The 11,950-nt window shown below is 33.8% G+C and overlaps 2 protein-coding genes across 3 annotated transcripts; both read left to right on the top strand.

Annotated features, from left to right (window-relative positions):
- The first annotated feature begins 3,040 nt into the window (after nt 1–3,040).
- Nucleotides 3,041–7,545, top strand: LOC131632705 (ATPase 8, plasma membrane-type-like). Of its 2 annotated transcripts, XM_058903442.1 has the most exons (13): nt 3,041–3,242; nt 3,368–3,586; nt 3,699–3,836; nt 3,955–4,269; nt 4,349–4,675; nt 4,761–4,880; nt 4,984–5,106; nt 5,240–5,344; nt 5,435–5,744; nt 5,838–6,352; nt 6,440–6,613; nt 6,698–6,880; nt 7,028–7,545. In XM_058903442.1, the coding sequence occupies exons 1-13, from the start codon at nt 3,192–3,194 to the stop codon at nt 7,298–7,300; spliced, it is 2,853 nt and encodes a 950-aa protein (XP_058759425.1). In that variant the 5' UTR covers nt 3,041–3,191; the 3' UTR covers nt 7,301–7,545. The 2 variants fall into 2 exon arrangements, with proteins under 2 accessions (XP_058759425.1, XP_058759419.1); XM_058903436.1 differs by having other exon boundaries at nt 5,838–6,613.
- Nucleotides 7,546–11,225: 3,680 nt separating this feature from the next.
- Nucleotides 11,226–11,669, top strand: LOC131601495 (AT-hook motif nuclear-localized protein 29-like). Its single transcript, XM_058873361.1, has one exon. It carries the CDS (start codon nt 11,226–11,228, stop codon nt 11,667–11,669), a length of 444 nt encoding a protein of 147 aa, XP_058729344.1.
- Nucleotides 11,670–11,950: the final 281 nt, after the last annotated feature.

Here is an 11,950-nt window from a genome sequence, read left to right as displayed (position 1 = left end):
CCCAGCCTATTCCCACCCCTACTTGCCGGATTCTAACCCAGCTCACATTCTGGATAACAATTTGAACTAGTGATCCAGGATATGATAAATTTCATAATTAATTTATCATATCTTGTTGTGTCAGTAAACACTGTATTGAGATAGAATATGATACAAATATTCTATCATGTCTCTTATCGTGCGTAACAAACGGGCCCTAAACCTTTACTTATCACAACAAAAACAACAACATAAACCCTTAAATATCAATAACTACAACAACAATACAACTTTTACTTATCTAAGAAAACAACAACAATAATAAACTTTTTATTTATCTCAACAAAAATAGAAACATAAAATCTTCAATCTTAATAACGACAACAAATCAGATTTAATCTCAATCTAAACAACAACATAAAATCTAAAATCTAAATAACAACAATATATAACATTAAACTTTTAACTTATCTTAACAAAAACAACGACATAAAACCTTTAATCTCATCTTACCAACAACAACAATATAAAAATTTCAATCTCAATTTCAACAACAACAACAACAACAACAATTAAACCTCAAGGGTTTAGGGTCTCAACAACAACAACATAAAAACTTCAATATCAATAACAACAATAATATTATATCTCTAGGGTTTAGGGTATCAACAACAACAACAACAATATTTTAACACAAATGGTGTAAATGTTTCATGTATTATAAATGTGATGCAAAAGTAAAAAAAAAAAAGAGTTTCGTATTTTCTTTCCTTGATTCGTATGAGTTGGAGAAGATATGATGAAGACTTGTAAATAAATGGTGCTTCGTAAGTTTTTGGAGATGAGATTTCACTAGGGAGTTGTTCAGTTTTGAAAGGAAATAAACTACAATTTTGTTTATATATGTAATTTGTTTTAAGTGAGACAACTTTTAATGAAAGTCACTTTTATCAACCGTGGGGAAAGGTGATTTGTTTTACTTTAAAATGAAAAAAGGACTGAAACGACTTTTCACCTCGGTCCATTTTACCAACCTTGAGAAAAGGTTAGACAATTTTGTCTATAAAATCTATATGTTCATTCACCTTTCCCTAAACCTAACTCATTCCACCTCCAAATTTCATCTTCCATTGACCAAACTCTATTTCTCCCCCTCTATTTCTCTCCTAAACTAAACTCAAAAACATAATTTTATCCATAAACTAAATTCGAAAATATCATTTCTTATTGTGTTATTGTTGTAGTATAACTGACTTTGAAGATGCTGAAACAGTGTCTTAAAAAAATTGGTTTGAAGACCAATGTAAAGTTTCACTTTATCTAGTAAATAATATTCTTAACATTAATCATTATTTTGAAAATTTTCAAGATAGTAAAACATTGAGAAGATATATCAATCCAAAAATAAAATTAGGAATGGTAAAAAATTGGAATGGGAACAATACATTGTGGTGTTTCCTTTTCTTTTCTTTTTTTGCAATATAAGTCATTTGTTCCACGGGTGTTAAAACTGACCCAGGGAAAAAATGGCTTAAAATGAATAAAACAAAACTGTTGTTGATGTTGAGATTTGAAGTGTGTCCATGAGAGACATTTTCCCATATTTGTTAAAGATGACTGAGGTGAAAAGTTGCTTAAAAGTTAAAATGAAAGAAAAACACCTAATAGAATAGAATTTACCTCAGTGGATTAACTGGCCGAGCTAAAAGTTTGTTACAAAACCTACTATCTGTAGTGAGGATTTGCTCTCCGTCGCGAGACCATACCTCTTACGCACGCTCTCAAAATCTCTTGTTACGCTCCCTACATGTCCATTTAAATTCCCTCATATAAAAAGCTTCTCTCCTTGGGATATATCCTAAAGTAATCCTTCTAAATCCTTGAAAAGATTTACCTTAAGGTGTTTTACTAACCCAATTTGAGGTGCATAAGCACTAATAACATTAAAGGTGTCTTGATCCATTATAAATTTTAAGGTCCTGATTCAATCTCTTATTCTATTCACATCCACAATATCATTCTTCCACTCTTTGTCCATAATAATTCCCAATCCATTTCTCGATTAACTTTTTCAATGTACCAAGGTTTAAATTCTGATTTGTCTAACTCTTTTGTATTTTCACTTTTTCTTGTAGGCACAAGAAATTGATTTTCCTCCTAATCATGTGTCCACTATTTCCATAGATTTTTCAGTATGCGTGTTTATATTCGATCATCCAAAACAAATCCTACTTTCATGAACTAACTTCTTTATTCCCACTCGTTCACGAAAATGTGAGAACTCTTGCTTATTTTTCACTGCATCCAGGCGGCAATGCAACGACCCTTACTCTTTTGACATTGTACTCGAACCATACAATTTGTTGCTTACGGGCAACGACTTAGCATTTACTTTACTTTGTAGTTGATACATATCATAGAGATTTATATTGTCTGTTGACTGCCTAATTCAACTCTCTCATTTAATAGAGCTTGGGAACCATTAAGCATTATGAAACTAACATAAGCATGATTCTTTTCAATACTATCAATTAATAAAAGACAATTTTATTTAAAAAATAATAATTTATCTTTTTCATATAAGATTAACACTTCTTACTAGGTGGGAAAAATAAAAAACAACTTATAATAAATAAATAAAAAGAACAGGAAAGAATAATAATTTTCAAAGTCTAGAAGTGGTGACTTGTTATTCCAAAACTAAGAGGGACTAGAACGATTTTTCATAAGGCTGGTGAGTTGTACCTTAGTCCTTAGGTAACATATAGATGAAGAGAATGGTTCTGATTTGTTGCACAAGTATAGGCTATATATTTGTGCAACTTGACATGGAAAAAAAAAAAAAGCAACAACAAATATAGCATCATATATTAACTATAATAAGAAAGAAACATTTTGCAAGATCCGTGTACTTTGGTGTGCCACAAAAAAACATGCCACAAACATTCCCTAGGAAACGGATCAATCAATGGTTGCTAATAATAGTATCTTAATCTCACAACACAACCATGCATTACCTACTATAAAAGAAGAGCCTCGTGATGGCCTTGGAATACTGTCCTCTTCCAACATCAGAAACTTTACTTTTTGATTTGTTCCACCCTTCTCCGGGCCTCTCTATTGGGAGCCCTAAGGAAGGTGGAGCTCGTCTTGAGCTCTTTTTGAAAGTAAAATTTTATTAGGAAGAAGACGGATTTTATAGCATTCATATAATGTCGTCTGATAATCTTTTTGAAGACCTCAAGAAAGAGAATGTTGATCTCGTAAGATAACTGCAACCGCATTTTAAAACCATGATCTGATCTGAGTCATGCATTTGCATGATTATTGTTTTTTTCTTTTTGATGACGATTAAGTTTATGTTGTATAAATATATGTATATGTGCAGGAAAATATTCCTATTGAGGAAGTTTTCAAGCAGCTAAAATGTAGCAAAGAAGGTCTAACATCAGCTGAGGGAGAGAGTAGGCTAGTGATATTTGGTCCTAATAAATTAGAAGAGAAAACAGAAAGCAAGTTCCTTAAGTTCTTGGGTTTCATGTGGAATCCGTTATCATGGGTTATGGAGGTTGCTGCTCTTATGGCCATTGGATTGGCCAATGGAGGGGTAATTACAATTTATTTCATTTTTTTGATAGAAAAAATTTACGCGAGTTGGTCTTTAGAATTCACGACGACAAAGTTATTATCTAACAAAGAAATTTTTGTATATATAATAGGGCAAGCCAGCGGATTGGCAAGATTTCGTTGGTATTGTTGTGTTGCTTATCATCAACTCAACCATTAGTTTCATTGAAGAAAACAATGCAGGTAACGCCGCAGCAGCTTTGATGGCCGGTCTTGCACCTAAAACCAAGGTAATCAATCAATATGCATTGCGGCCATTATGTAGCATAAGACGTAGGCAAATTTGGCCGAACTGAACGATCAAATTTTATCATTCTAACGTGAAAAAATTCGTTAACAAAATTGTAGGTGTTGAGGGATGGAAAATGGACTGAGCAAGAGGCGGCGATTTTGGTGCCAGGAGATTTGGTGAGCATCAAGTTGGGAGATATTGTTCCGGCTGATGCTCGTCTCTTGGAAGGAGATGCTCTTAAGATTGACCAATCTGCACTTACTGGTGAGTCACTTCCGGTTACCAAGAACCCTGGTGATGAAGTCTTCTCTGGTTCAACCTGCAAACAAGGTGAGATTGAGGCTATTGTCATTGCCACTGGTGTCCATACTTTCTTCGGAAAGGCTGCTCACCTTGTGGATAGCACCAACAATGTTGGTCACTTCCAAAAGGTACACTTTTGAGTTTTTTAGTTTCATAAACAAAGTGTTTAACTTTGGATTATATGGACTAATGTTTGGATTCTATTAGGTGTTGACATCGATCGGAAACTTCTGTATCTGCTCCATTGCAATAGGAATGTTGATTGAGATTATTGTGATGTACCCCATTCAAGAAAGGCCATATAGAGAAGGTATTGACAATTTGTTGGTTCTTCTCATCGGAGGTATCCCAATCGCCATGCCAACGGTTTTGTCCGTGACAATGGCTATTGGCTCTCACCGTTTGTCTCAGCAAGGAGCTATTACCAAGAGGATGACAGCTATTGAAGAAATGGCTGGGATGGATGTTCTCTGCAGTGACAAGACCGGAACTCTCACACTTAACAAACTCTCTGTTGACAAAAACTTGATTGAGGTTAATAACCAATCGAAAAGTTTATACTGTCATAAAAAAGGTTCTTTTGTTTTAAACTTTTGATCAAGGTTGTTTGTAAATGCAGGTGTTTGTTAATGGCGTAGACAAGGACGGTCTTCTCTTGGCTGCTGCCAGGGCTTCTAGGGTTGAAAACCAAGATGCCATTGATGCTTCAATCGTTAATATGTTGGGTGATCCCAAGGAGGTACTGAGAATTATGGTTTTTCAAACTTACATTCTTTTATATTATTCATGAGTTTGAAACTTAAATAAGAAGCATAGTACTAAGTGGCTTAATTTCATTCTAGGCAAGAGCCGGAATCACTGAGGTGCATTTCTTGCCCTTCAATCCAGTCGGTAAACGCACTGCTATTACATACGTTGATGGCGAGGGAAATTGGCATAGATGCAGCAAGGGTGCTCCTGAACAAGTAAGGGATTCATTTAACTTTATGTGTGTGTATAATAGAGTAGGGATCAAGTTATATACACCGATGTAACATTTTATTAGTGTTTTACTAGAATCGTAAAGATTATTGACTAGCCATGCATCTTCTATATCAGATTATTGAGCTTTGTGAACTCAAGGGAGAGACTTTGAAAAAGGCCCACAAAATCATTGATCAGTTTGCTGAACGAGGTCTGCGTTCATTGGCTGTTTCTCGCCAGGTGAGTACAGGGTCTAGTTAATGTGAATTTGGTGTAGTAACTATGTCGCGCAAATTATGTATCTTACAAACACTTGTTTTTGGTTAATAGACTGTTTCAGAAAAGACCAAGGAGAGTGAAGGAGATGCATGGGAGTTTTTGGGTCTCATGCCACTCTTTGACCCTCCTAGACACGACAGTGCCGAGACTATTCGACGTGCTCTTGACCTCGGAGTTAATGTTAAGATGATCACTGGTGACCAACTTGCCATTGGAAAAGAAACCGGTCGCAGACTCGGAATGGGAACCAACATGTATCCTTCATCATCCCTTCTTGGTGATAACAAGGACCCCGCCATTGCATCAATCCCAATTGACGATCTCATTGAGAAGGCTGATGGATTTGCCGGAGTCTTCCCTGGTAATCTAATCTCTTGAACTCTATTCCTCGCGGTTACAAATTCAAATTCTTACCACTTAACTAACACTTCATGTTTACGTGATATATATACAGAACACAAGTACGAGATTGTGAAGAGGCTGCAAGATAGAAAACACATCTGCGGTATGACTGGTGATGGTGTGAACGACGCACCCGCATTGAAGAAAGCAGACATCGGTATCGCTGTTGCTGATGCAACTGATGCTGCAAGGAGTGCTTCCGACATTGTTTTGACAGAGCCAGGACTAAGTGTGATTGTGAGTGCTGTGTTAACTAGCAGAGCCATCTTCCAAAGAATGAAAAACTACACAATCTACGCTGTTTCTATCACCATCCGTATCGTGTTTGGATTCATGCTTGTTGCTTTGATCTGGAAGTTTGATTTCTCACCCTTCATGGTCCTCATCATTGCCATCTTGAATGACGGAACCATCATGACCATCTCTAAGGATAGAGTGAAGCCATCACCAGTGCCCGACTCATGGAAACTCAAAGAAATCTTTGCTACCGGAATTGTTCTTGGATCTTACATGGCCATCATCACTGTTGTGTTCTTCTATTTAGTTCATGACACCGATTTCTTTACCGTAAGTAATTCTACCAGTTCCAAATTCAATAATGTCGTTTTAGCATATAAAAATTGTTTCAATGTTTCATCTCGTTTTTTGTTTCAGAGAGTTTTCGGTGTGAAGCCAATCGGAGACAGTAACGGTCATCTTAACTCAGCTCTCTACCTTCAAGTCAGTATTATCAGTCAAGCACTCATCTTCGTGACAAGGTCAAGGAGTTGGTCTTACGTCGAACGCCCCGGCTTTTTGCTTCTCGCAGCCTTCTTTGCTGCACAACTGGTTAGTCTTTTTAGTAAAAAAAATCTCAAAAAACTTGTGAGTTGAAATTAGCCTTAATTTATATTTGTGAAATGTTGAACTTAGGTGGCCACTGTCATTGCTGTCTATGCACATTGGGGATTTGCAAGAATCAATGGCATTGGTTGGGGATGGGCAGGAGCTATCTGGATCTTCAGCATTGTTACTTACATTCCTCTCGACATCCTTAAATTCATGATCCGATTAGGATTGTCCGGAAGGGCATGGGACAACATGCTCGACAATAAGGTCTACACGTAAACTTGCTTCATAAATTTTATGTACTAGTACAAACATTTATGTCTGGTGTCTGAAACGTGTCTGTGTCTGCGTCTGCGTCTGGTTAGTAAATATAAACGCAATGAGTGATTTTGTGTTTGTTTTGATTGATTTTAGACCGCATTCACAACCAAGAAGGACTACGGAAAAGGCGAGAGGGAAGCTCAATGGGCACTGGCACAACGCACGCTCCACGGTCTTAAAGTTCCAGAATCACATATGAACAACAACAATCACCATGAACAATCATCTGATATGGCAGAACAAGCCAAGAGACGCGCCGAGGCTGCTAGGCTGAAAGAGCTTCATACACTCAAGGGACATGTTGAGTCTGTGGTGAAGTTGAAGGGTCTTGACATTGATACCATTCAACAACATTACACACTCTAAATCAATTTCAAGGGATGCAAATATTCCTAGCCTATTTATCAATCAATTATACAAAACATAGTGGAGCAAATGAAACGATGTATCTTAGAGCTCTCTATACATTCCCATTTTTTCTCTCTCCATGGATGCGACAGTTTTATGCAATGCTATAAAATATGAAAATGTTGTAGCTGGTCACTTTTTAATCTACCAGTGAAAAAATAAATAAGAAAATTATACTGAACAATTTTGCATTCTTTTTAGAAGCAAGTGTTTTTTATCTCAGTTTTTCCTGCATTGTTTCATACTTTTATCTCACTTTTTCATACTTTTTAGTTTATGTTTGGTTCGACTTCTTCGGGACTTCTATAAGACTCGGAATCAATTCTAAAGATATATAATTGATTCTTTTTATAGTTTTCGCAAAATTGATTCTGTCTCCAGAATTGATTTTGGTGATTTTTACACTAAAAATTTATTTATTGTTCAATCACTTTTATATAAATGTATTCAAACATAAATTAATTCTGTTAAACTCAATTATGTTAAAATCAATTATAACAAAGTCAATTCTACTATAACTAAGCAATTGGACTCGAGTGGTAAACGAGCTTCTCCTAAGGACAAAGGTTTGGTTCGGGAAATACCGAGTTCATTCTTAGTGGAAACAATACTTAGCCAGTATCATGACCTCTCGCCACGAACTCTATATTACTAGAGCCCCAGGGAATAATACTTGACCAGTGTCATGACCTCTCGGCACGAATTCTACTTACATGATTGTAAATAAACAACACATAAAGTCCAACTAATATCATGCTTACAAAGTCAACTATCTTAGGGTTCCTCATGCATTTTGATCATTCCAAATTATTAAATTCTAAATCCAAAACTAATGTTCCTACTTATAACACTATGCATGCTAATTACCCTAACTAAATCTAACTAAAATCAATCCTAAAGAAAGTCCATCATTTTAAGGAAGATGATGATGATGATGATGATAACGTTAGCTCTTTCATTTTCTCTTGAAACTTCAACTCAACCTTGACTTATATGGCTCTCCCTCCTTCTACTTTGACCCTTCATGGAATTTGATTCAAATTCCTTCAATTTATTTCCAGTGCATGATAACCCTTGAAATTGCACTGATTTCCTCACACATCAATGACGGCTTGATGAATTGATGACAGTGGGTAATGAAACTTTGGAATTACCGATTAATTTTAACAGTGGCTTGATAATCCTAATTAATTCTAACGGTTCCTTCTTATTCCCCTCCGAATTACCGATTGATCATTACTCTTAATTATGGCTTAATGAATCAACCTCCTTCATTAAAATCTAATTAATTTTAGTTTGTCTTAAAGGAACGTGTAATATTGGTGAAATGACTAAATCATCATTTATTAATAAATGTGAAGTACACAAATGTCCAACATAATGCTTATAGGCACGGGCAGGGCAGAGACGATTTTTACCTCTCTAAACCTAAATTCCAAAACATTCTTCGTTCCCCGCCCCAAAGTCAAACCGAGACGAAGGATTAAAACTCAAATCCGCCCCAAATGGGTTTGAGTTGGGTTCGGATATTCCCGCTCTGCCACCATCCATTTAGTAAAATTAATTTTTTTAATTGAAATATTTATTTTGTCCAAAATCAAATTACATTATAAATGATAAAATAAAATAATCTCAAAATATTCTATAGATACATTTCAAATATTTTAAATAATAAATACAAATTAAGTTATTAAAACATTGACCACATATTTAATATTCTAATTTATCAAAAATAAATAATAATAATAATAATATTAATAATAATGTATATAATAAAATAAACGGGGCGGGTTCGGGTTCGGGGACGAATTCGAATGGGTACTAGTGTCTCCGTTACCCGACCCGTCTCCATATTTTGTAATCGGAGAAAATTCAAACCCAAACTCAGTCAAAATGGGTTTTTCCTGTCAACTTCGGAACTAGTTCGGTTGGAAATCCGCGGGTATGAGTTTAGTTGCCAGTGATATTAATTATGTTTGCTATGCCACTTGGTCATTATCAAATTACCTTTGAGATAAATTATCCATTCTATCCTTCAAAATTTCAAATCCAGTAATCTTCAAAATATTACTTATTCTAAATGAAACTCAAACATTTTTAATCCAATTAAGTATAGGGTTAAATAAGTTTTTTTTCCTATAAATATTACAGTTTTATTTTTAGTCCCTCCTTATCTTTAGGCAACGGTTTTTATAAATAAATCATTGTTAAAACCAACTAAAATCGTTGTCAAAACTCAAAAGAGATTGAAAATGAAACTGTAATATTTATAGGAACCAAAAACTTATTTAACCTTAATATATGATTAACCAGTATAAAATTTTATCTTTTATGTACTTTTATTCGTTGTACTTAGTTTTCTATTTGTGGCACATATGGTGATTTGAAAAACTTTGAATATATTTGTCATATTTTGTTATATGAAAAAAAATAAAACTAAGAGTATAAAAAAAAGTAGTCTTATTTCTAATAAAATATTATATCAATCCTTCAACTGATTTACTAAGAGAATTTTATTAAAATAATCATATTATACTATGTTATACTTTTTATTATAAATATAATGTATATAGAATTAAATAATCATAAACAAAATTGTGTGCTTATCACTAAACTAAGTTCATTGTCATCCTAAGTTCATCAATATAAAATATAATAATTAAAGCTAATGAAAATAAGGTTTGACTGAACAAGTAAATTAATTAAATTTTATACTTGTATTTGTTTGAAATATTAAAAATCTCTCATTAAAAAAACTATCAAAAAATTATTATTTTAGAAAAGTACTCAAAACGACTTCTTATTTCAAGTATTATTTAGATTTTTTCTTAAAATTCTTTTTGTTTAATCCATAGCAAACGGATTAAAACGTATAAAGGTGATTATTTTGTGTTAAATAGTAAATTTTTTGAAGAAAAAAAAAAGAGAGTTGTAACAATTGGGCTTTGCTCACAAAAATTATTAAACATAATTCTATTTATTTAGGCAATATCATATTATTATTTTCACCAAAAACATTTTTTTCTCTTATAATTGATTAAAAAGTATGTTTGATAAATACATTAAGAATAATGACATTTAAATCAAATAATTTAATCAAAATCAAATATTTTCAAGTCTAGTCAAATCGTTCAAAATAATATTATTATTAAAATCCACCAATATTCTAATATTAAATTACACACAAGTTTGAACAATTTATATTTCTCCTTTTTAACGAAAAACCATGGTCTTCTTTGTATAAACCAGGTATTGTAACGTTTTAGCTAAGTAGAATCACACGAGTAATAAACTTCTCTCTAAGAGATAATTTTAGTCAAATCAAAAGAAATTTGTGTTATCTCATTCAAATATTAATAGTTGTAATTAAACAATTGAGATAATAAATATTCGATGAAAAAACAAACAAACATGTTGTTAACAATTTTTTTTTCGGTAAAAAAACACATTTATATTCTGATTGAATAAATCAATACAATAATTAAGTTAATCAAATTAATTTAAATATTTAATTAACAAATACAATTAGTTAGTTATTTTCTTAAGATGTGAATTGCATTGGTCAGAGATAGTAAGTAAGTGTAAAGTATTAAGGTAATGTTGATGGTACGAGGATAACTGAATGAATACTGTGGGTGGATGGTGTAAATATATAAATAAAAATAAAAGAAATAAATTTTGTCTATGGTCATCATGATTTATTGAGATGTTTGTTTTTATCCCACAATTTTCTTCAAGAAACATTGACTAATTTTTAATTTTGAAAGACTAAAATCAAAATAATAATAAAATATTAATCTTGGATCCTTCGTCACCACTATTAAAAGGTGAAGGGTGGACAAAGCAAGACACGCAAGTGAAGGTGAGTAAAAAAGAAGAGAGAATGTCTGGTCATGATGTCGAGAAAATTCAAGAGCTTCAGTTATTCACAACACCGCAATCGCAAACCCAAACACAAAATATTAATACCACCATAGACAACAACAACCCTGAATCACCTTCCACTGTTGTCCGCCGCCCCCGAGGTCGTCCAGTTGGCTCTAAGAATAAGCCCAAGACGCCTATCATAGTTACATGTGAAAACCCTAATGCCCTATGTCCTCATGTGCTTGAGATCACTGATGGAGCTGACGTGTTAAAAAGTCTCTTTGATTACGCTCGCCGTCAACTGAGGGGGGTCTCCGTCCTCAATGGAAATGGAGTGGTGACGCATGCTAGGCTTCGTCAACCCACGGGAAGAGTCATAACCCTTCAAGGAAATTTTGAGATTCTTTCCATATCTGGGACAATTTTTCCGCCCCAACACCTGAGATGGTTGGAGGATTAAGAGTTCATTTATCAGGAACAAAAGGACACATGATTGAGGGTAGTGTGATTCCCCCATTGATGGCTTCAGGTCCAGTGACTTTGACGGCTGTTTCCTTTGCAAACATTGTTCCTGAAAAGATTTCTTCGATGGAGAATGATTAGAAAAAGCACCAACCCTATACCTTTATTTAAATAAATAATTTTGTGGTTGGAATAAAAAATTTTGTTTTATGCTTACTCATTTTCATTAATTTATTTACGATTCTCTCTATATAATAAAATAAATATGAAGAATTTCTT

Source organism: Vicia villosa, linkage group LG1 (assembly GCF_029867415.1).
Source record: "Vicia villosa cultivar HV-30 ecotype Madison, WI linkage group LG1, Vvil1.0, whole genome shotgun sequence".
Taxonomy (NCBI): Eukaryota; Viridiplantae; Streptophyta; class Magnoliopsida; order Fabales; family Fabaceae; genus Vicia; species Vicia villosa.
Note: the sequence above shows the minus strand (reverse complement) of the source record. Positions and strands in the feature narration are given on the sequence as shown.